At 38.7% G+C, this 24,704-nt stretch overlaps 3 protein-coding genes, 1 long non-coding RNA gene and 1 other non-coding gene across 6 annotated transcripts; 3 read left to right on the top strand and 2 right to left on the bottom strand.

Annotated features, from left to right (window-relative positions):
• Positions 1-4,541: 4,541 nt before the first annotated feature.
• Positions 4,542-24,656, top strand: LOC108254628 (focal adhesion kinase 1). Its single transcript, XM_026820267.1, has 3 exons — positions 4,542-4,660; positions 23,139-23,263; positions 24,527-24,656. The coding sequence occupies exons 1-3, from the start codon at positions 4,564-4,566 to the stop codon at positions 24,635-24,637; spliced, it is 333 nt and encodes a 110-aa protein (XP_026676068.1). The 5' UTR covers positions 4,542-4,563; the 3' UTR covers positions 24,638-24,656.
• On the top strand, positions 8,074-14,295 carry LOC113465607 (protein transport protein SEC31-like). 2 transcript variants are annotated; one of them, XM_026820266.1, is made up of 3 exons: positions 8,074-8,156; positions 13,787-13,979; positions 14,077-14,295. In XM_026820266.1, exons 1-3 carry the CDS (start codon positions 8,126-8,128, stop codon positions 14,177-14,179), a joined length of 327 nt encoding a protein of 108 aa, XP_026676067.1. In that variant the 5' UTR covers positions 8,074-8,125; the 3' UTR covers positions 14,180-14,295. The 2 variants fall into 2 exon arrangements, with proteins under 2 accessions (XP_026676067.1, XP_026676066.1); XM_026820265.1 differs by having other exon boundaries at positions 13,787-14,068; positions 14,145-14,295.
• On the bottom strand, positions 8,981-18,170 carry LOC103525057 (focal adhesion kinase 1-like). The gene is made up of 10 exons (XM_017449842.2): positions 17,988-18,170; positions 16,674-16,751; positions 16,141-16,363; positions 15,491-15,542; positions 13,046-13,098; positions 12,513-12,698; positions 11,911-12,127; positions 9,991-10,181; positions 9,409-9,613; positions 8,981-9,095 (listed from the first exon to the last, which is right to left on the bottom strand). Exons 1-10 carry the CDS (start codon positions 18,054-18,056, stop codon positions 8,996-8,998), a joined length of 1,374 nt encoding a protein of 457 aa, XP_017305331.1. The 5' UTR covers positions 18,057-18,170; the 3' UTR covers positions 8,981-8,995.
• LOC113465608 lies at positions 10,813-11,475 on the bottom strand. Its single transcript, XR_003390262.1, has 2 exons — positions 11,204-11,475; positions 10,813-10,867 (listed from the first exon to the last, which is right to left on the bottom strand). It is a non-coding gene; the product is annotated as an uncharacterized LOC113465608 (long non-coding RNA).
• On the top strand, positions 23,808-23,913 carry LOC113465618. Its single transcript, XR_003390270.1, has one exon. It is a non-coding gene; the product is annotated as a U6 spliceosomal RNA (small nuclear RNA).
• Positions 24,657-24,704: the final 48 nt, after the last annotated feature.

The raw sequence follows: 24,704 nt of genomic DNA, 5'->3' as shown, positions 1-24,704 counted from the left end.
AAAATAGGACTTCAAACAAGAGCCTTACCGACCCGAAGAGGATAGGACAGAAGGAACAGGGAGACAGGAAGCGAAAAGCTCTGCTATTCCGGGATCGTCGATGTTCAAAGCAGATAGTTTTGGAGAACTTTTTTTTTTTTTGCATTTTTTTCAAACGCTGAAACTGAATGAAACTGATGTTGATGAGGCAAGTAAGGCCCACTATTAGAAAGGTCTCTTAATCTTCGACACTCATACCAACTCCACCACACTTACTTTGGAAAGGCAGTTCCTAAGTCTCAGACTATACGACCGTCGATATCTGCTCCGCGAAAAGACCGCCTCTTTTTGTGTATTTTACTTCGCAGGCATCCGGTACGGTAAGCTCTAAAACTTTAATCACCGAGTTTCATGGGCTTTTAACTGAGTTTTAATGGGAACTGGATGGGATATTAACAATCTTTACAAGAAAATGTTCGATATTAATCGTTTGTGTTTCCTTCTTTCTTAACGGATTTCTGGTCAGCGGATAATTTCTAACAACTGGAGGTTCATAGCGTTTTCTGTATATTACACTCGGTTATTACAGTTATGTATTTCTACAGATTATATTTATCTTCGTGTTTATGAATAATGACTTATTAGGCGGTATCTTACCACAAAGAAGTCTGCGAGAGGGGTAGTAGTGGAGTATGGCTTCAATTAGAGAAGAAGGACGGTCTGGTGAACACTTAGAAGGGAGTCTGAGATCGACAACGACAGAGTCGCGGGAAAAGGTGAGGGAGTTGAAGGATGTCAATCTGAGCCTTGTAACGTCGTCGCAAAGCAGCGGTGTTCTGACAGCGGTATATTAGTGACGAGGTGGCGACCCCACCTTTCTCTGGGGCCCTTGTTGATATTCAAGACTAACAAAAGGGCTCTTATTCGTGGAGAATAACTGCCTATGTTGTCCGTTTAGGACTGACCTGCGAAATTTAGGGCAACCTAACTCTAGGGCTAAAAAGCTAAGACCATGAAGATTCTTCTGGCCACGTAGTAGTATGCGTCCATCGGAACAAAAGATTGTCGTGTATTCCAGATGTGTCGTAGACTTGTCGTATGTGGTCAAGATGCCGTAAGAAATATGGGATGTATGTAATAACGTTGAATGGACTGGAGGTGTTAACACAGATTCGTGTCGGCGTGGCATACTGATCTACGGGGCATCTTGCACCATAGACAAGTTACAATCTTGTAACAATCTTTTTTGCGCGAGTGAATAATATACTAGAGAAATCTTCATTGTTGACCTTTTTTACCCTAGAGTTAGGTCCTAAATTGAGTACAGTCTAAACACAAATAGAGTTATTTTTAGATAAAGAGCCCCTTTTTATTTGAATATACAAGGCGCAAGGAAAGGGTGGGGGTCTCACTAGTATATATACCCGCTGTTCAAACCACCTAGGTTTTGCAACGGTATCGAAGGCTCGATTAAGTGCTTGCAGACTTCTCCAAGCGGCCTTTTCCCGACGCTCTGTCGTTGTCGATTCTCAGACTCCTTCTAAGGTTACCAACCGTCTTCTTTCTAAATTGAACGCATTCCACTCCCTTCCACTTCTTGTGTAGGTAGATCCCGCTAATAGATCATTATTATAAATTAAAATAAATATAATCTGTAGAAATGACATAACCTTGTTAATATACCGAGTTGTAGATATACCACACCTATGACCTCAGTTCGTTAAATTATCGCTGCAGGAATCCGTTTAAAGAAAGAAGGAAAACAAACATTAATATCAACAATTTTCTTTAAAATTAACTATCCCATCCGTTCCCATTAAAAACTCAGTTAAAAGCCCATAAAAAGAGACTTCCGGTGTTAAGAGTTTTGAGAGCTTCACGTACGTTGCTGGAAGTAAAATACACAGAAAGAGGTGGTCTTTTTCGCGGAGAGTATCGCACGGTCGTATAGCGTCTGAGACTTGGACCTGCCCTTTCCAAGTAGTGTGGTGGAGTTGTATGAGTGTCGAGATTAAGAGACCTTTTCTAGATAGTGGGTCCTACTTGCTCATCAACATCAGTTTCATCAGGGTGTTCAGCGTTTGAAAAAAAAAAGTTCTCCAAACTATCTGCTTTGGACCATTGACGATCCCGAATAGCAGGACTTTCGCTCTCTCTGCCTTCGGGTCCTATCCCTCTTTGTCGGTAAGGCTCTTGTTTGGTAAGTCCTATTTTAGGAGGGCCCGCCCTAGCTTGGGCGCCGGAATTCGCGAATGTTCCGTCTGCGCGATGGTTGGTCGATTGATCCGACCGTTTGAAAGAATAACGAGGGAGGGAAGAGTTCAAAAGGAGTAATAGAGCAGTAGGAGTTATCCCACCCACCCAAAGAGAGAAATTTTTTCAGGGTTTTTAGCGTCGTCTTTTTCTTCCGTCCTAACCCTCTTTCGGTGTAGGCAAGGATCTTCCTGCAAATACGAGGCAACTTCCTATTTCAAGTGGGGTCTCTTAGCTCGTGCGACTGTTCCGTCCGCGCAATGTAGGTTCGATTGTCGCGACCGTATCATTATATGAGCTAAATACTCCCGCTTCGTAGTGATGTAAAACGGACGATTGTGAAACAACCTGGTTGACTCTTACAACTTTTAATCAAAACCGCTTTGTCGTGTCCGTTATTCAGTCTTCATTAGGGAGTGATAATAGAGACTATAACAAAAGTCTTTACCTCGGTGGGGGTGTCGACTGGACCTTCTTGCTTACTAACTTTCACATGCTTACACTGGTGATTGGCGCACCAGTTCGTTAGTAGCCGTGAAGAGTTGCATTCAAACGTAGGAGTCGGCGAAGAGAAGACGGACAGTGCAAAAAAGAGCGTGACACGAGGAGCGGACCATCCGTCCCGCAACCCAAGTTAGGGTGCGGGAGGAGTATATTAAACTCTTTAAACGGGTGTTTTACGTATTCGCCGGATGACGACCTCATTGTCCTAAAAGGGTCAGGAGTACAGTCGTATATTGTATCGGTGATAATAATAAGGGTAGAACCGACCGCCAAAAAGTAGGAGGCACGGGAAAATAGTTATTTTCAACGAGGAAGGGAAGGAGTTCAGAAGGAATATAGAGGAATATAGAGAGGTAGAGTCGAGAAAGGGAAATAGACGTAATGAACTTTTTTTTAAATTTTGTCCCCGTGTCAGATAAAAGTTGTATAGTAGAGTAATTAAAAGTTATATAGGGTACGACAAATGTCCACGAGTCGTTTTCAAAGGGAATGGCTCGTAATAGGATCCTGAGCACTTCTCCCATCCGCATGTCTTGAGTCCTAGACAACTGGCGTCCACCACCTATTAGATCACACACTACAAGGGAGGTAGGCGAGTGTTCCTCATTTAGGTAAACGTAATTATCTAAATTCCTCCATTGTAGTTTAAAAATAATTATCTAAAAAGTTAGTCTAGGTTGCGGGTCGGAAACAGATCGAACCAAGCATCCACGGCAGCACGGACATTCGCGATCCGAGCTTTAACTCAAGGATGTCCTCTTCTGTCGGCAAAAGCCTTGCCGACAGAAGAGGACAGACAAAAAGGAAGGAGAAGCTAAGCCTGCCTATCTGGAATCGTCAACTGTCAGAAGTATTTTATTACTGACTTATATTATTATTATCTAGGTAGTTCTGCAAAGTTTTGCAATCGTTATGCTTTGTGGTCAAAGAGATTTATTTACCTTTTTGTGTTCTCTAGTGCTCATGTGGTATTTGACATATTTAGCTATCAACTTGAACTTTAATGTGTATTATGGCTCCCCACGAGCGATGTGTGGTAAAGAGGGGAGAGAACGTATTATGCGACTCGGAGTGGACATGATGCTACTACCATTGGTAACATCATTGAGGTAAGTGGAGATGGCGCGACAATAAAAAGAATAGCTACGTCGCTCCTTCCTGAGAGAAGGTATAGTTGCTAAATGGGGGCAAAAGACTGTTTTAATGTGTCACACTTAAATGTACAAGATGCTATCCAGGGTTCATAAAAGACAAATCTAACACAGGCCTGTTTTTAACCCCAATGAAATCTCTTACGAGACTTCTTTAGCGAACACTTGTAACTAGCAAAGAGCAATTGGTGAAAAAAGAAGAGCGCCGTCCCGGGCGGGAATCGAACCCGCGGCCTAGCGCTTACAAGGCAGACGCGCTACCAACCAAGCTAACTAGGCTGGCAAAACTTTTCTTATTGCTCCCTCCCTTCTCAAGTTTTCCTCATATCTCTTCATCTCAATAGGGTGGGTGGGTTTCTCTCTTTAAAAAAGTCCCAAAATCGCAGCAAAAAAGAAGGCAGGATGGGAGAAAGCCAGTCGTTCCTAGAAGGAACGTTATCTGTTAAGGATAAAGTTCACCCCGGGAAGAAATCGAGCACGCTGACAAGGCAGGCGCGTTACCATCCAAGCTAACAGGCTGGCAATAGTAATAGTACTGACTTAGTGGAGGGCGAAGCATCACTATTTTGCTGCTAACACTTTGTTGGCTAATAGAATGTTGAAAATAGTTTTGGCGAAACCAGACAGGCAATAAGTAGAAGTAATTCTCACTATTATTCTGATATTGTTTCAGAAAATGGAGCCAACCCCCACAGCTGACCTGGATAGAACGAATGACAAAGTGTATGAGTGTACCACTACCGTGGTCAAAGCAATCATGGCACTTTCTCAAAGTAAGTTTCATCCTCAGCCCCTTCTTTTTTCTCGATAGTGTAGTGTCCAAGACGCTCCTCGCCTGGTAGGAGGGCGTGGGTTCAGTCCCAGCCGAGATATGGGCTTTTATCCTCAATATAATTTGAGAATTTGACCACAATAATAGTAATGGCCTACTGCTGGAGTAAAGGGATTTTTCAGCCCTATGTGAGCAGTATAAATAAGCACTATTATTATTCCCATTTTTGGGCTGGCGTTTTTCATCCTCCGTGCCCTTTTATCAATAAAATTGCTCCTTCCCTTCTCAAGTCTTCCTTATATCTCTCCATCTCAGCTCTGGTTTCCTCTTTCCCTTTATCTGCATTACTTGAAAAAAAAATCTAAATTCCCTTGAGAGATAAGCTACTAATTTTTCGGCAAAGTCACAAATACTATTGGAAGAACTACACTTGCTCTTTTCTTCACAATTCCGAGATCCTTTACAATTTAGTGGTGATTTTGTTCAAGTGTATGGTTAAAGGCTCATTGTTTTTTGTTCATTGTGTGCTTATTCATTTCTTGTTGTGTTTGTGTGTGTGTGTTTTTTTTTTTTGTATTTATTAAAGCGTGTTGTGTTAATGTTTCTATTGTCTCCCTGTCTGCAGTGTCCAGTGGTTCCGATGACCCCCCTCCTCCACCTAAACCATCCCGCTTCCCGGGAGTTATCAGCGGAAATGAAATGTCCACGTCCAGCATCCCACAGACCTACATCGTAGCGCAGAACCCCGAGGTCCTTGTCCATCTGTTACGTGAGAATGAGAGCCGAGGTGTCAACCCTTCTGTGTACAACACACCAGCCTCAGCGTTCAACACACTAGCGGTAGATTTCCACAAGATTTCTTCTAATTCCTCTGATCCTAAATCTGATCCTCCTTCCTTCGATAACAATCTCGAGCCGTCGGTGTCGAGTAAACTAACCGCTAACAAGTCCTTACCTCGCAATTTCGGTGGTGGTTCTCTTTCCAAGTTTTCCCAGGCGGGTGTCAAGTTCCTCGACGCTTCCTTGGTTAGTGTGCTTTCAGGATCGTCCCGTGATGTGACCAGGAGACGCTCCTCTACTCCAAGTCTGAAGGAAGGTGACGCGGTCCCAGACAAGGTTTGCGTTCCTGTCCCCCTTCTCTCTATGTCGTGCATGTTGTGTTGTATTCGATTATGTGGAATAAAAGTCAGTCAAACATGCCTGAACCAATGAGATTGTAAGATTTCGCTGTGTTTACGTCCAAAGCGGAATCTTTTTTTTTTCTTCTTCTTCTTCTTCTTCTTCTTCTTCTTCTTCTTTTTTAAGGCTTTAATGGCAGGTGGAAGAGCTCACACTGTGAGCTCTTCCACCCAACATTGGTTGAGCCATGTTTGAATCTCATTGGTTCAGCCATGTTTGACTGACTTTTATTTCACATAATCAAATACAACTTTGTGTTGTATGCCCCCCTCACTCTCACCTTATAGTTTGCCTAATCCCCCTGCATGGCTTTGTCACTAACTTCACTCCCACTATTCTTCTCTAGCTCCTGTTCCCACAGTGTATGGTGCCCTTAAAAGTAACCATTATTGGTTAGGTTTATATTAGACATCCTATGTATTGTTACTAACCGAGCTCCAGAGGTAAGTATTCCAGGATTAAATTCAGTCGGGTATTCTGCAATTTCATGTATCCCACCCCTAGTAGCCCTCAGGCATTATTTGTGCTGTTGATAGTCTGTTCTAATTCAAAGGCTATAATTGAACTATTTGTTGTTAGAGTAGCAAATTGTACCCCTTACTCTGACAGCCTTTTCTCAATGGTATGAAAATATTTCTAAACCTTTTGTTTTACCTATTGAAAGCTGATGTTGTTCTCAATACTGTCTTTGGTTGTATAATTACTTAAATTGGTATATGTTTTTCAGATAACTTAACAATTATGTATCCGAAAAGCATATAACGGTAAGAAACAATGCCTTTAAAGTAACGCTAGACGCTGGTTTTCCCCTTCTAACATAATAAAGGAGAAATGAAACAATAGAAGCACAAATGCTCACTAAACATCAATAAGTCGAACTTTCTCAATTCATGAAGACTTCTTTGAGGGCACCCTACACTAAAATACTTTCTATTGCTTTTCAATAATCAGTTCCTACTTGGCACCTTGTATCTTGAATGCACCTGAATATTTTATTAGTAGACTTTATTTAGGTTCTAGTTTACCAATCATTTACGGAATAGTTCTGTTTATATCAGTATTGCCTACCCACGATAGATTTACGAGGACGTAGGTGTGATAGAGTAAAAAGAAAAATGACTTTATATCAAGGATTGTTAGGGCTATTAAAATTTGTTGGTTTTCTTTCAGATTTAATTATATCCCCTGTAACGTAGAAATCGCTGTAAGTAGAGTAATAATTAGATTATTAGGTACTCTTTCTCATTTTCAATCGCTTATCTAGCGCTAGTTCAAGGTTCTTCCCTATTCTCATTTCGAAACTTGGGTCTATAGTCTCATGTTGAAAGGCACTTCTGTGCAGGCGCAGATGGAATGTCCTAAAATGGAGAAGCAGTTAACATGACACTGTAGTCCCGGGGTTTAAATCTACTTGTAGTTATTTCGTACCGTTGCGTTGTCTTACATTGTAGTTAAAAATTGGTCTTCTTCTTATGCCTTTCTAATAGTTATAGTTTGGCTCTTTTAAACAATTTTCCATCATAGGTTAACCTTTATGTTTTATGTGAACTTACTCATATTCTTCTCAGAATCTTATTTGGTCTATCACTATAGGCTTAGGGAGTTAGGGCTAATCAGTATATCTTCCCAGGTACTCGGCTTTAAATCAGTTCTATTGAGAGTACCTATCTACGTATAGAAACCATTTTATTTCACTGGTAATGTTTGTGTGTGCACTGGAAATGCTCAAATCACCCCGAATTAACAGTCAATTTTCACTTGTTTAAAGTATGGTATTTCAATCAAAACAATCCTCAATCGAATTGTCAGACAAAAGATCCCCTTTTTAAATATATCTTTAAACTGGCCAAAAGTGCACAGTCAATTTTCACTTGTTTAAATAAATATTTGAATTGAGGATTATTTTGTATGGTATTTCAATCAAAACAATCCTCAATCGAATTGTCAGACAAAAGATCCCCTTTTTAAATATATCTTTAAACTGGCCAAAAGTGGTATCTTTGGCAAGGGGAATTCAGGCTGGTATAATCCCTAGTCCCCCAGCTAAACTAAGTTGGTCTACTTCCTCTTTAATGTCCCCTAGCCAGACAAGTTTAACGTCCCCCAGCCAGTTTATGCTCAACAGAATTGTAATTCCTTCCTTTTTTTCAGGCAAATGCTGTCGGCAGCTCACGTGTTAGCCATGGATGCCAAAACCCTCTTTAATGTCCCCTAGCCAGACAAGTTTAACGTCCCCCAACCAGTTTATGCTCAACAGAATTGTAATTCCTTCCTTTTTTTCAGGCAAATGCTGTCGGCAGCTCACGTGTTAGCCATGGATGCCAAAAGCCAAAAGTGACTGTGAAACCTTGTTCGTTTTTATGTTTGACATTTAAGTTTTCCCATGTCAAAGGTCAACAAGTTGAATCTGTCGAAGGACTTCAATCGACAAATAGCACCAAGTCTTGCATCATAGCACCATTTTGTTTAAGGTTCGCAGAAACGGCACTGTATGATATTGTAAAGACACCGTCTGATCGTATTTGAAATGTATGAAATACAAAAAAGACCTCAAATTGTTGTCTGATTAATGATTGGATCTGTCAAAGGACTTAATGAACCAATAGCATCAAGTCTTGCATCATAGCACCATTTTGTTTGAGGTTCTCAGAAACTGCACTGTATGATATTGTAAAGACACCGTCTGATCGTATTTGAAATGTATGAAATACAAAAAAGACCTCAAATTGTTGTCTGATTAATGAATTATCTAGGTATAAGAATGCCCGTAGAACTGCGTATCTGTTCAATGTTAGACTATTGTATTAGAAAAAAGGCTACTTATTATATGATCTCTTAGAAGTACAATGAAAAATGGGATCTCAATCCAAGGATTTAAACTCGGTCAATTTGTGTTTATCTCAATAAAAATCTACTTCTCGGGGGAAAAAAACTTATATTGTTCCGGTTCTTTCCCACCCCCAGAGTGAATCAGTATTATATGGCGACAGTTTGGTGGCCAAAACGGGTGCCATAGCCACAATGAACAAAAAACAATGAGCCTTTAACCATACACTTGAACAAAATCACCATTAAATTGTAAAGGATCTCGGAATTGTGAAGAAAAAACTACATCAAAATTCCCCATTTCCCTTAAACAATCAAAGACAAGGGTACTTCAACGCAAACATTGCTCAAACTTACCCCAAGAGTGAATCCTCCTGTTCTCTCTTTTCATTGTTTCCTTCAGTTGATGTTGTTCTTCCAATAGTATTTCTCTGCAAAGAGAAGCGAATAATCAAAAACTTTTTCTCATCTTCTTCTTTCTTCGCCTTTTCCTGTGTTTAGACGAGTCGGTGTTTTTCGTCAGCCCTCAATCCGCTCTCGGGTGATCGCTTTTGGGCTGACATTTAGTTTTGGCTACAAAATTTTACGAGTGGATGCCCTTCGCACTCAACCTTTGCTTATTCTTTAGCAAGGGAAATTTCAGGCTGGTATGCTCCCTGTTTAAAGAGTCCCAGCCAGACCATGCTGGTCTACTCCCTGTTTAAGGTACCCCAGCCAGACCCATAATCATAAACTGTGACTTACTTGAGCACTTGCTTGATCTGTTTGAAGGTCGGCCGTTTGGACGGCTCATAGGACCAGCACTGGGACATTAAACTATACAACCTAGGTGGGCAGTTGGGTGGCAGAGCGAGCCGTTCCCCGTTGTCCAGTTTGGCCGTCACTTCGCTGTTCTTGACGCCCTGGAACGGCTTTACACCGAGCATGAGGATTTCCCACATGCAAACACCTGGAACAATGATAAAATTTCATATTATTATTGGCAGCAACCTCCGTGCCCGAGTAGGTATCACACTAGGCTTGTACTCCGGAGGTCCCGGGTTCGATTTCCGGCGGGGTCATTTTTTTTTTCGGCCCTGTGCTAGGATTTCGGGGTGCACTCAGCCTCGTGAGGACAATCGAGTAGCCACTTTAATCGAGTAGCGAACAGTGGCGGGGGAATTGCCAGAGTAAAAAGAAAAATTATAGATATGTCAGAAATAGTAAAGGAGGCTTTTAGTAATGCTGTGATATCCACTATTCGAACAGTAGTGTATACAAAACACTGCCATTACTTTCGCACTTTACCGTAAAAATACATTTCTCATAATTATGTGTTCAACTTACCAAACATCCATACGTCACTCGCAATGGTGAAGCGTCGAAAGTTGATCGACTCAGGTGACATCCATTTGATAGGAAGTTTGCCTTTTGAGGCCTTATAGTAACTTTGGTCTTGGACCCATCTGGATAATCCAAAATCGGCTAATTTAACACAAGTATGTGTAGAGACTAGAACGTTGCGGGCTGCGATATCTCTGTGAAGGGAGAAAAATTGGTAGCGCGTCTGCCTTGTAAGCGCTAGGCCGTGGGTTCGATTCCCGCCCGGGACGGATTTTATCCTGATGTTTGTTCTCGGAATGGCTGGCTTTCTCCTATCCTGTCTTCCTTCTCCCTTCGCTTTCGAGACGATAAGCCCTAGCAGTTACAGTTTCGTCTATCAAACCTCTTGAAAAAAAAAAAAAAAAAAAAAAAAAAAAATTTCCCATCTCTGTGATGGGAGAAAATGAAGCAAAGGTTATAAACAAGTCTCTAAACACTGAAGAGATTAGTCTATAAACAATCAGAGCTGAAGACAGCTGAGATAGCAACTTGCATGAACCAGTTCCCAATGAATCACTGAAGTTAAGCAACGTTCTGCGTGGTTTGTTAGTATCTGGATGGGTGACCATCTGGACAATCGCGTGCTGCTGGCTTTTCCCAGCTTCACTCAAATCCATCTCGGGCGGGAATCAAACCCGCGACCTAGCGCTTCCAAAGCAGACATGGTACCCTCCAAACTAACTTTTTTTTCTTTTTCTCAAAGGAAGATATGAAAATAATCCGGGGTGATAGATCTTTCCAGAGAATTAGAGCTGTGAGTATGTTGAGGTGGTGTGAATGAACCTTTCCCGTCCAAGGATTCAGAGTCTGATATGCTGGCAGCTATAGAGAGGCGCTTTTTCTGCGGAGAAAACACATAAAATGAAGGTCGTTAGCATGCCATTCGAGATTTTGAAATTAGTGGCTCAAAGTGCCCGAAAATTGACTCAAAATTACCCTTGCCTACCCTATAATTTAAAATTTCTTTTAACAACTATAATTACAAACAAAAGGAAGAAAGAATTGCCTAAGACAGTCGCTATTAAATTGTTGACTCCAAGTATCCAAAAAACATATAATGTTGAGCAATAATGTCAATACATAAGATGTCTAATATAAATAAAATAAATATTATTACCAATAATCGCCATAGATAGATGTTTCTTCAATCCCTCGGGATACCTTCCTTTACACTTACCAAGTTAATCTCTTCTTCTGCCAACCACTTGGAATCTTCCTCAGACTCTAGCTGTTGCTGTCTCAGCCGCCTTTCCAACTCTTCAACTTCTACATTAGACTCGGAAGCTATGGCACCCGTTTTGGCCACCAAACTGTCGCCATATAATACTGATTCACTCTGGGGGTGGGAAAGAACCGGAACAATATAAGTTTATTTTTCCCCGAGAAATAGATTTTTATTGAGATAAACACAAATTGACTGAGTTTAAATCCTTGGATTGAGATCCCATTTTTCATTGTACTTCTAAGAGATCATATAATAAGTAGCCTTTTTTCTAATACAATAGTCAGGGAGAAAATGAAACAAAGATTAGTCTATAAACAATCAGAGCTGAAGACAGCTGAGATAGCACCTTGAATGAACCAGTTCCCAATGAATCACTGAAGTTAGGCAACGTTCTGCGTGGTTAGCATCTATCTGGATGGGTGACCATCTGGGCAATCGCGGCTTTTCCCAGCTTCACTCAAATCCATCTCGGGCGGGAATCAAACCCGCGACCTAGCGCTTCCAAAGCAGACATGGTACCCTCCAAACTAACTTTTTTTTTCTTTTTCTCAAAGGAAGATATGAAAATAAAGTCTTGGTACTGCATTGCATTAGTTCCGAGACAGTCTTTCTCTTTTCTTATATTTTATAGTTAACTAACCTGGCACAAAAACACTTACCTATGTACAAACTTCTTTGACTCAAGATAAGACAGCGCCGTAGACAATTGATAGGAATACGTAAGTAAAGTGGCTAGATCTAAACGAGACTTGTTGTTTTGCAAGTAGGATCTAAGTTCGCCTAGCTTAGCGAGCTCCATTACAATCCAAATGGGTCTCTCCGTACAGATCCCAATCAGCTTGATGATGTGAGGATGATCAAATTGCTTCATACTACCTGCAAAACAAACAATTCAATTTGGATCGTTAATGGTCAGCTCCCATGGTGTAGTGGTCACTGTGCTCGCCTTGCACGCGGGAGACCCGGGTTCGATTCCCCGTGGGGGCGAAAATTTGTATCATGCAATTGATTTCGTGACTGGCTCTTGCGGGGCCCAATCAGCTTTGTGAGGAAAATGAGTAGCTATGTATAATATAAATGCACATAGCGACCGGTGCAGCATGGTAGGCAAACATTGGGTGCTGAATTATTGAGATATTTAGAAAATCCTACAATGTCGCAGTGAGCACCAAAAGTTGCGATATAATAACAAAAAGAAGCAGCATTTATTGATATTCTATTCATTTAAAAAATAGAAAGTAAACATAAAATAAAAACTTACAAGCTTCGTCCAAAAACTTTTCGGCCGTCTCTGGATCCGTGTCTCCCTTGCACGTTTTGACGGCCACATTTATCACAGACTTGTCGGGTCGCGGGCGGAAGACGCCCCTATGAACGTCTCCAAACTGACCGTCCCCGATTTTCTCTCCCAGCTCGATTTGACTACGATTGAGCTCGTAATTTCGATCTGGAAATAAATATAGAATAATAAAAGAGTCAGTCTTTTTCTTCGCCTTTTCCCGTGTTGTTCAGACGGGATCGGCGTTTTTCGTCAGCCTCTCAATCAGTCCTACTAGGGTGATTGCTTTGGGTTTACATTTGGTTTTGACTACAAATTTTACGAGTGGATGCCCTTCGCACTCAACCTTTGCTAATTCTTTAGCAAGGGAAATTTCAGGGCGGTATCCTCCGTTTTAAGCCCGCAGCCAGACTAAGCTGGTCTACTACCTGTGTAAATCCAGTCCTATAGGGCTGTCCGCCCCTACAACTAAGCCTCAAAGTGGGTTTTTTGTGTACGAACAATGTGATACTCACTAGCAGGTGTAGAGTAATCTCCCTCTTCATCGACAATCTCAGAATAATCCTCCGACAGAAGACGTAGATTTAAACCCCGGGACTACAGTGTCATGTTAACTGCTTCTCCATTTTAGGACATTCCATCTGCGCCTGCACAGAAGTGCCTTTCAACATGAGACTATAGACCCAAGTTTCGAAATGAGAATAAGTTAACCTATGATGGAAATTGTTTAAAAGAGCCAACTATAACTATTAGAAAGGCATAAGAAGAAGACCAATTTTTAACTACAATGTAAGACAACGCAACGGTACGAAATAACTACAATTAGATTTAAACCCCGGGACTACAGTGTCATGTTAACCGCTTCTCCATTTTAGGACATTCCATCTGCGCCTGCGCAGAAGTGCCTTTCAACATGAGACTATAGACCCAAGTTTCGAAATGAGAATAGGGAAGAACCTTGAACTAGCGCTAGATAAGCGATTGAAAATGAGAAAGAGTACCTAATAATCTAATTATTACTCTACTTACAGCGATTTCTACGTTACAGGGGATATAATTAAATCTGAAAGAAAACCAACAAATTTTAATAGCCCTAACAATCCTTGATATAAAGTCATTTTTCTTTTTACTCTATCACACCTACGTCCTCGTAAATCTATCGTGGGTAGGCAATACTGATATAAACAGAACTATTCCGTAAATGATTGGTAAACTAGAACCTAAATAAAGTCTACTAATAAAATATTCAGGTGCAGATGCCAAAAATCTGCTGGATGTCGTGGACTCAGTGCGCATGCGTCATCCAGTTCTACTTAGCTCTCACCTCAATCCTGTAAATCCTTCCCTCAGCTCTCACCCTGTAAATCCTTCTCTTACCTCTCACCCTGTCAATCCCTCTCTTACCTCTCATCTTAACCCTGTAAATCCCTCACTCAGCTCTATGAACCCTATAAATCCCTCTATGAACCCCCCTAGTATAAACCCTATGAATGATCAAGAGGAAGACCCCCCTCCCCCCGCCCCAGAGTCAAGTAGGGGTGGGGGACCCTAGTATAAACCCTATGAATGATCAAGAGGAAGACCCCCCTCCCCCCGCCCCAGAGTCAAGTAGGGGTGGGGGAGGGGTTCTTACACCGTCTTGTATATAGGCAACTAAAGCCAGGAGCCATAAAGTGAGTTTAAACTCGTTTCAAGTCTAACTCTCGGATTAAGCAATTTTTTTTACTTTCCTTATCCTATAGGAAAGAAAGTAATGTAATCGGGTCAAATTTTCGATGGTCAGTTTTTAGTGCCAAAACACGTTTTAAGGTCCCTAGAGCCTAACTGTCCTTCTGTCTGTCTGTAAACAAAATATCTCAAGAACGGTAAGAGCTAGAGACTTGAAATTTGATATGCAACTGTCAAATGTGACAAGGATGCGACACGAAACTTTTGGTTAAGCAACGCTTGGCGGCATTTCGGCCGCTTTTTGGCGGTTTTCGGTGTAATTCAATAATATCTCGGGAACGGTATGAGCTTAATAAAATATTCAGGTGCATTCAAGATACAAGGTGCCAAGTAGGAACTGATTATTGAAAAGCAATAGAAAGTATTTTAGTGTAGGGTGCCCTCAAAGAAGTCTTCATGAATTGAGAAAGTTCGACTTATTGATGTTTAGTGAGCATTTGTGCTTCTATTGTTTCATTTCTCCTTTATTATGTTAGAAGGGGAAAACCAGCGTCTAGCGTTACTTTAAAGGCATTGTTTCTTACCGTTATATGCTTTTCGGATACATAATTGTTAAGTTATCTGAAAAACAGATAACGGTAAGCAATCATGTCAATACATAGGATGTCTAATATAAACCTAACCAATAATGGTTACTTTTAAGGGCACCATACACTGTGGGCTCAGGTGCGTTCTAAGATACAAGGTGCCAAGTAGGAACTGATTATTGAAAAGCAATAGAAAGTATTTTAGTGTAGGGTGCCCTCAAAGTAGTCTTCATGAATTGAGAAAGTTCGACTTGTTGATGTTTAGTGAGCATTTGTGCTTCTATTGTTTCATTTCTCCTTTATTATGTTAGAAGGGGAAAACCAGCGTCTAGCGTTACTTTAAAGGCAATGTTTCTTACCGTTATATGCTTTTCGGATACATAATTGTTAAGTTATCTGAAAAAACATATAACGGTAAGCAATCATGTCAATACATAGGATATCTAATATAAACCTAACCAATAATGGTTACTTTTAAGGGCACCATACACTGTGGGAACAGGAGCTAGAGAAGAATATTGGGAGTGAAGTTAGTGACAAAGCCATGCAGGGGGGATTAGGCAAACTATAAGGTGAGAGTGAGGGGGGGCATACAACACAAAGTTGTATTCGATTAAGTGAAATAAAAGTCAGTCAAACATGGCTGAACCAATGAGATTCAAACATGGCTCAACCAATGTTGGGTGGAAGAGCTCACCGGGTGAGGACAGAAGACTACCCCCATTGTGATCATCCCCTTGTGATTGTTTTCTAGAACCTGAAGAGAATGAAATAGAAAATAATTATAATTCACTATAAATTCCTGCTTATAATTCAATAAAAGAAAGAAGAAAACTACAACATTAAATCAAACGTATTTCCTAAGCACTGAGTATTTTTTTGTCTTCTTCTTCTTCTTCTTCTTCTAATAATAATTTTATTTCTTTATTTTTTTAGTGGATTTTCCTCGACAGAACACCTTCTGCTTTTCGATAGAACTCCTGCTTTCGAAAGAGAGAGGGGAGAAGGGGACTTGCTAAAAAAACAGCATTTCTTCTGAGGCTATGTTGGGATTTCATACAAAAGACAGGGAAAAAATTTAATTATGTATCAAAGCTACGGACCTTGTTAGAGCTTAGAAAATTTCGCGATTTACCCTGTTCAGACTGCTGAGGTAAAGGAACTTTTCAGTCCAATTCAAGCAGGATAAACAGACCACACGAGTCTAATGTAGCAGTTGTTTCATTGCTACTAAATAAAAATGGCGGTGAAACACTCATCTTATTATTATTTTTTAAGAAGTTAGTTTCTATTCGACTAGTATTTTTCTTCAAATTGATGGAGGACTCCGTAACATTGTGAATTATTTCTCTCACCTTTTTTGCTCCACAAGCTCTTAGCGTCATTGTTGTGCAGACGGCAGTAGCCATTGACTAAGTGGGCCAGGCTCTGGGCTTCACTCACGGAGGGGCAAGTTATAATGAGTACCTCGGGAGTACCCGCCACTCTGAGTTGCAACAGGGCCTTCTCCGTGCCATCCGGCTTCGTGAAAATGGTTTGGATGGACTCGATTTTGGAGAAGTCGGCTATTTTCAAAGGCTGAGAAGAGAAACAGAGGTATTTGCCATTAAAAATAAAGCCAATTTAAGTAATTATACAACCAAAGACAGTATTGAGAACAACATCAGCTTTCAATAGGTAAAACAAAAGGTTTAGAAATATTTTCATATCATTGAGAAAAGGCTGTCAGAGTAAGGGGTACAATTTGCTACTCAACCAACAAATAATTCAATTATAGCCTTTGAACTAGAACAGACTATGAACAGCACAAATAATGTCTGAGGGCTACTAGGGGTGGGATACATGAAATTGCAGAATACCCGACTGAATTTAACTCTGGAATACTTACCTCTGGAGCTCGGTTAGTGACGTAGGATATCCCAACATCAGGACCAATCACTAGATCTACAGGAATCGACCATCCTGACTGAAACAAACAAAAAGAATTCCATTAGTCACCAAAGTTTCATAACTTTCCGAGGGAATAAGTTGTGTTGAGGCAGGTACTTCTGAATCATACATGGTATTTGAGTTTATAAGGCTAATTCCTTTAGGATGATTCAATACTTTTCATACACAGCCAAAAACTTCAGTTAACTCAACACGATGAGAATTTTTAAAGACCTGAATCTAACTCTCTCTCTCCAGCATGGTTCTGTGGTTCTGAACTCTTTCCCCCGAAATTTAAATAAGTTTTATAGAAAGTAATTATTGAATAGGACCTAATCTTGAGAAGGGAATATTCGTATATCCAAAGCGAAATAAAAATACCGTGAAACAAGAATAGGAAGTATTTGCCTAACAAAACATCTTATTAATTAAAATTCGGTTCACACATAGGAATAAAGCACAAACCAAACATACTTGTGGGCATAAAGAATGAAAATTAACAAAACATATCAGTCATAATTAAAACTAACTGAGATTCTTTACTTTTCTGAAACAAAATTTTCGACGAATATAAACAGTTCCCACAATCTTATTGCGTGAGAAAATATGAGATTTTTGGTTGAAAGACTTGAGGTATGATGAGTGGATGCACCACCTCGGAAATATACATTTAAATCCACTAGGAAACTCTCCATATTAAGCAATAATATAATCTTCTAGTTTACTGATCTAACAAAGTTGTTTTACCATTCATTTAGTCACTAAACTCAAGTGAATTTATTTGTTTAGATAAATGACATCAATTTTGAAATTTCTTAAAACGATACAATGTTTTAAATATAACCTACTCTTTTCATTAACAAGAACGAAAGTAGAGGACAAAGCAGTATGCAAATATTCTGACGTCTGATGAAGTCAAGAGTTTAATAGTTTTGAATTATTTATTTCTACTTGATTGCTATGTTTCGGAAGTCCGTCTTTCCTCTTACACTCGAAGGAAAAAACTTGATTCAAGTAGAGTACATTATTTTTAGAAGAAGTAAATAATAATAAAACAAAATAGCCGGGATGGTTATTAAACTTGTCATTACATGAAAAATTATTCTGTTCCAAATAAATAAGGCCTTGTTGAGACTGGGGGTGTAAAGCTACTTTCCAGTCTCATTCTGGGAGTACAAGCACTAGAGGTAGGTATAGTGTATTCTATATTGCTGTATTCAATGAAATTTATACGTATAATTATGAAATTTTTGAACAAAATTAAATCACTTACGCCCAAAGCGCACCGAAACAGCTCCTGGTCAAACTTGTACTGGGATTTGAGGATTTCGAAAAACTTCATGATGCAGTCTTTTTCCGAAAGCTGAGCAATTTTCTTGAAATGAGCCTGAAGCGTCTTCCGTAGCGTCTTAGGTTTAGAGGTGTCTACAATGTGCTTTGGTAGGAACTTGTGAAAACCGACCTATGAAATAAAGAAAAGATGATGAATAATAAAATTAATAATCCTAAATATATACAGCCCCTTGTGTAACTGACTCACTCACTCACTCACTCATACTAATTCTAACCCACTTCTAGATGAGCTGGATATTTGTAACTATAAATTGTCATTATATTCCGTTCTCATTTTGAAGAATGGAAAGAAAACAATGAATAATTATTGTTACGTTCATGTAACAGTTTTATATTTCATTCTTTTAATCCTAATTTAGGATTAGGATTAATCCATAATATATACAGCCCCTTGTGTAACTGACTGACTCACTCACTCACTCACTCACTGACTCACGTATACAAATTCTAACCCACATATGCATGTAGTTACTTATACTTCCATATGTTACATATTTTCTTTTGAAAAAGGTATCTACATGTTTTCCTTTTCTGAACTTTGGCTTTACAAGAACAAAAATACATATTACCCATTGCATTTTAGGATTCGAAGGTTGAGCTGACTAGATCCCAACAAGGGTTTTTCATTGGTAACAGTAAATTTGCAGTGAAATCAGGCATCATCGGTATTGGGCATCTGAGCAACTAAGCACATAGGCTCTTACTACTGGTACAAACAAGATCATCAAACATCTTAAATTCAAACACATTGCATACCAAGAGTAGCGTCTTGTATAGGAACAGAACTTCCATTCGTCTTGTATAGGAACAGAACAGAACTCCCACTGTCACAAAAGAACTCAAAGGAAGACAGGAAGTGTCTGAACAGACTACAATGTCTCGCAGAGCAAAAGGGTTACAAAAGCAAGGCAAGGAATAATTTTATTATATAATATTTATATCAAAAGTATATCTATACACGTAGGGTACCCGTATAGATATTATTAGATTATATAATATGTATTTCCCTAAGATGGGCGGATCCCCCATTTTGTGAACGTAAAGTTTTCAAAAGTTAATCCAATTATACGAAATAAAATATATTTTATAGGATATAAATATTGTACCTTTTTATTGTATTAAAACCTAGATTCGGAGGTTTTTCAATTTTATAGAAAGCGGGATTAAAAAGATATCTACTCCGTATAGGTACATAAAAACGTTATTGCTTATAATGTCGTTTCCTGTGCAGGTATAGGTAGGTACCTGTTTATAGATAGGTTGCCTACCTACTATTGTGCTGAATGTCCAACCTTTTAAATAAGATACTATAATAGATAGATAGCTACATAGTTGTGAATGTAATTGGGTTCATTTGTTGATTTAGTAAGTAAAGCAGAAGGTCTGACACTGTACGAGCTTTGTTGCTAACCCTTCGTTTTGGGGTCTTATGGTCTCTTTCTTGTAAGATCCAATGAGCTTTATAAATGTCTACTTCTGAATGAATATACCTTCATACTCACTACAATATACTCCCTACACAGACATACATAGGTACAGGCCACAGTTCTACTTAAGAACAAATAATATGTACAAACACGGATCGAAAAATAAAATGCTCCCCTCTTGAATAATTTTAAATAAAATATGATTATAATATTTGTAACACATAGGTACAGGCCACAGTTCTACTTAAAAACAAATAATATGTACAAACACGGATCGAAAAATAAAATGCTCCCCTCTTGAATAATTTTAAATAAAATATGATTATAATATTTGTAACTATAAATTGTCATTATATTCCGTTCTCATTTTGAAGAATGGAAAGAAAACAATGAATAATTATTGTTACGTTCATGTAACAGTTTTATATTTCATTCTTTTAATCCTAATTTATTTTCATATTTTGAGTAGGGAGAAGGTGCTAAAAAAGGGGATGCTAGAACCCAAATCGTGGGGCCACGGGCCACAGTTCCCCATTATGGTACAATACATAGTTGTCTACAGTTAGGCTTTTATTGAATTCCCTATACCTAAGACATATTAGCTTACCTATTAGATTTCTTTTATGTAAGTTTGTACATATCTACTACCTGCTACCTGCCAAATATGTAATCTTGGAAATAATTTCTAGAAATACCAAGTCCATTTTTTTTCGAAGGAGTCCGATTTTATGCCACCTTCCCCTATTTCAAAAACAAAACCCTTATTTCCAAATGAAGAAAATCATTTCATATGCGTTCAACGACCCCTGGGGATTAATTGCCTGAGATAGAAAGAATGAAATAAAATAAATGTTGAAATTCAATGGAATACATCAGCAAATATTTTCTAATTATAGTTAGGTATTACAATCAATAAGAAAATAATACAGACAGTACAAAAGGAGAATTTTTAACTTTTTTCATTGTTATTTTGAGCATTGAAGATATTTTTCAATAGGATAAGGAAAGTCGTGTGATGTTCACACCAGATATATTTTTTTTTTTTTTACTTTAAGTGGCAGGGTTCTGAAGGAGCTCTTCCACCCAACCACTAAATTCTTCTTTCATTGTGAGCCTTTAAGATACCAGGGAAGTCTTGAATCTGATTGACTAAAATTTTTGGAATTTTTAAAAATCAACCAGATGGCTTAATCCGAGAGTTGAACTTAATCCGAGAGTTCAACTTAAACCGAGTTTAAACTTACTTTGTGGCCCGGAACTAAAGAGCTTGTTTAGTTTCAGAAAAACATTTTCGCCCAAGTCGAGTATATCGGGGTCCGCTGATAGAGATGGTGTTATACTTTCTAGGCCGGGCGGCGCTTCCAACTCTTGACGTTCGCGCGCCTCCCGGCACACTTTACAGTTTATTACCTACAAGTCGCCTCCGTTGTGTTTTGAGAAGTTGGTTACTTACCGACCTAGTTAGTGCAAGGCTATGTTTCCTAACCTCACAGAATATCCCAGTCACAATTGAGAGATATGTAAACATTTCCGGCACTTGACACTCTTTAAACGTGGGGAAATCGTAAAAAAGTGCCACATTCGCTTGTCAAGTTAAACGCCAGCTTTTTCCGAAGTGATCCCTTGATGGTATTTGTACGAGTTTTGTTTGCTAGATTTGTTCTAGTTCGGAATTTATTCGCTCCGAAATCAACGGTCCTAGATTACCACCTTTTCTAGTAGGTATATTGTTTTATCTAGAGTGTGTCCTATTGCTTTTTAATATGTACTCAATCGTATGCTAGTTAAATGTGCTATTTTCCCCCTCTAGTAAATTATATTTGCTGCCAAACAGTGCTAGATGACTCCTGTGTCTAGTAGGTATGCTAACAGGGGTTATCCAAGTAAAATATAATGTATGCGAGAAGGTTGGCGCCTTAAGAAAAAATACAACCGAATTAGAAGTTAGCACCTTAGTGTTGTCCAAGTTTTCAAGTTCCAATAAGAAAAGAATGCGTCTTGGACTATTGTAAGGTGTTGACAAAAAATTCATGTAACCAGGAGATTAAGCACAAGTCCCAAAAATAAATTTAATTGGTAAGTCTATTAATTAATATCTTTCTCAAAATGTACAGTTGTACACGGTTGTTAATTTTATTGATATCTATTTTTTATTCAATTATTTATCTCCTCTTGGGTTTATAAAATTAGCGGTCACTGAACCCACGTAGGTATAAATCCTTTGCTCTTTTGTTACTTTTGGTCCTGTATTGTTTGTTTAGTTTAATTTTATGCGAGTGTTTTTATTTTTCTATTCTACTGCCAGATAACTTCTCCGTTGAGATTTTTTATATTGTTTCAATTTTCATGTTTTTGTTTTTTGCAACTTGAAACCCAATCAGTATTTGGTTTCGACCATCATTTCTCTAGTTGTATAAGATTAATTAAATTTCATACACTATAGGCTCTACCTCCGAATGACTGCTGATGTGAAGCAGCCTTATCCCAGTCAGTATAAACTTATCCCAGTCAGAAGTATACTCAATGATAATCAACAAATTTACATTTTTACACTTCAACTATTTATATCGGTTTTTCAGCTTGCATTCCTTTTTTTACGTGATTTTATTTTATATTTGTCTGATCTGATTTTTCTAAGGTTAAAAATCGAGATAAATAAAATGTGGCTAGTGTCATATGCAGCGGAATATGTTAGCTGGAAATTAAAGTTAAATCAAAAGTACGAAGTATAGTTTTCAACTTTTATAAAGTTGCAAGTTATAATTAGTTTATTTCACTATTTTCCTTGTCGAGCTTTAGCCAGAATTTCTCTAAGGAATAGAGAAATTTGGAAGAGAAAAACTCAGGAGAGGATGAGAGGGAGTGAAATTCCTGGATTTAGTTTTATTCTAGAATCATCCATATTTTATTATTTTTCAATAATCATAATTTCATACCACTTATTTTTACATTTTTTACTCGTAGATGCATTTTTTGTAGCTTCTCTTCTCATCTTTTGACTCCCAAAGCTTTCATTATATTATTGTTCATATTATATTAGAACTACTCGTATATTCTACAAGAAATTAAAAATATACATTCAGGTTATTTCATTTCAATTAGAGGAAGATATTTATGTTTGATTTAAATATATACGTTTTATATTATACATATCACTATTGTTTTCATTATTCACTGACGTATAGCCCACCCGCGCGAGAAGAGTGAGTAGAGATGTAGGAGCTCTCTCTCTCTCTCTCACTATCGGTCCGGTTCATCCAAAAATTTGAAAAGTAGCATTCCAATATCAATTTAGGAGGTGTCCTAAATATCGGAACACTTTAGGAGGTGTCCTAAACTTGCTAATCTAACTGTTCTGTTTCTCTCCTCTCTTCCAGAACTCTAACTTTTTTCAATATCACCAACCGTTTGCGGCCGAATTTTTTCAATATTGCCCCAATTTTGGGCTGGCGTTTTCATCCTCCGTGCCCTTTTATCAATAAAATTGCTCCTTCCCTTCTCAAGTCTTCCTTATATCTCCTTATATCTCTCCATCTCAGCTCTTTCCCTTTATCTGCATTACTTGAAAAAAAATTAAAACACGGGCACAGTCTATTTTTCAACATATCATTCATTAATTTTCAATATATCCATGTGTTTTACAGGTGTTCAGCAAAATCTTACCGAGCATTACCTAGAGCTTGTGAAGAGGGTAGGCACAGAACTCAGGAATCTGTTGACCAGTGTGGATAATCTAGTTGTGATGTTCCCTCCATCCGCTCACAAGGAGGTAAATCCATTTGCATTAATAGATTTAAGGAGGTAAATCAATTTTTATTAATAGATTTTTTCAATAGATCCAACGCCAGCCTTTGTTAGCTTGGTTCGTAGTGCGTCTGCCTTGTAAGCGCTAGGCTGCGAAATTGATTCCCTACAGGAGAAAGACAGCCGTTTTCGGAACGGCTGTCTTTCTCCTGTCCTGTTTTCCTTCCCTCTTCGATTTCGGGACGATAAGACCTTAGCAGTTACAGTCTTCATAAAATAATGATAAATAAATAATAATAGATCCATCAAACGTTTCAAAACGTTAGCAATACGAAACAACCAGTTTCTCTAAACAAATGAGAAAATTTACCCCCTTTTCTGACAAAATTTACACATGCAATTTCACATTTTAGATAGGTCTCAGTATTTTCTGTTTAGATTTGTCGAAAAAAATTGGGGTTACTTTAGGAGAATCTCTAGTAAAATCGCTTTGAAATTGACTCGTTTCTCGTTAACCACTTTTTTCTTCTCGCGTAAGTTTAAATAGGAGATGTTTTGCCTCGTCGGTCGTACTGCTTCGGCAGTACATATACTAAAATTGGAACGATACAGAGAAGATTAGCATGGCCCCTGCGCAAGGATGACACGCAAAATCGTGAAGCGTTCCACATTTTTTTGGCAAATTTTTCCTGTATATCACAGGAATTTTTTCATTCGATTTGGTTATGTGGAAGAGCTCACTGTGTGTGAATCCTGCCAAAACGGTTTATGCAAGAAATATGCATATGGGATGGCTATAGTAAAAAAAAAAATGCAATGTGAACACTATACCTAGTGCTAAGTGAAACACAATTCCTTTAGTGACAATAGGTATCTATGGGTGGATGATATATGGCAAATTTTTCCTGTATATCACAGGAATTTTTTCATTCGATTTGGTTATGTGGAAGAGCTCACTGTGTGTGAATCCTGCCGGATGATATATGACAATACCTAACTACCATATGTGAAATTTTCTTTTGCACTGAACTAATCATATAATATGAGTGTACCGCTCAATGTTCAACTATGGAATATTCAAACCATTAGGTCCGAGTTAACAAACATGTTAAAATAAGGGGGGGAATTAAAGAAAGCAATCATTTTAACGTGAATCTCTAAACCCAAACCTTGGACTATCGTTTAGAACAAAAGTCAATGTTTATGGCAAAATAGGTTTCTATAGAATCCTGCCAAATTCCTTCCTTCCTTATTTCACTAATGATAGAGTTGTTTTCTTGTGTTCCAGATTGAAATAGCACACAAGGTACTAAGCAAAGACATGGGCGAACTAGTCGCCTGTATGAAACTTGCACATACTTATTCTCATACGAGTTTAGACAACGTGTATAGGAAGTAAGTATAACTTCTTCTTTTTCTTCGCCTTTTCCCGTGTACAGACGGGGTCGGCGTTTTTCGTCAGCCTC

Source organism: Diaphorina citri, unplaced genomic scaffold (genome assembly GCF_000475195.1).
Source record: "Diaphorina citri unplaced genomic scaffold, Diaci psyllid genome assembly version 1.1 scaffold134, whole genome shotgun sequence".
In the NCBI taxonomy this organism is placed as follows: Eukaryota; Metazoa; Arthropoda; class Insecta; order Hemiptera; family Psyllidae; genus Diaphorina; species Diaphorina citri.
This window is presented reverse-complemented; position numbering and strand designations above follow the sequence as displayed.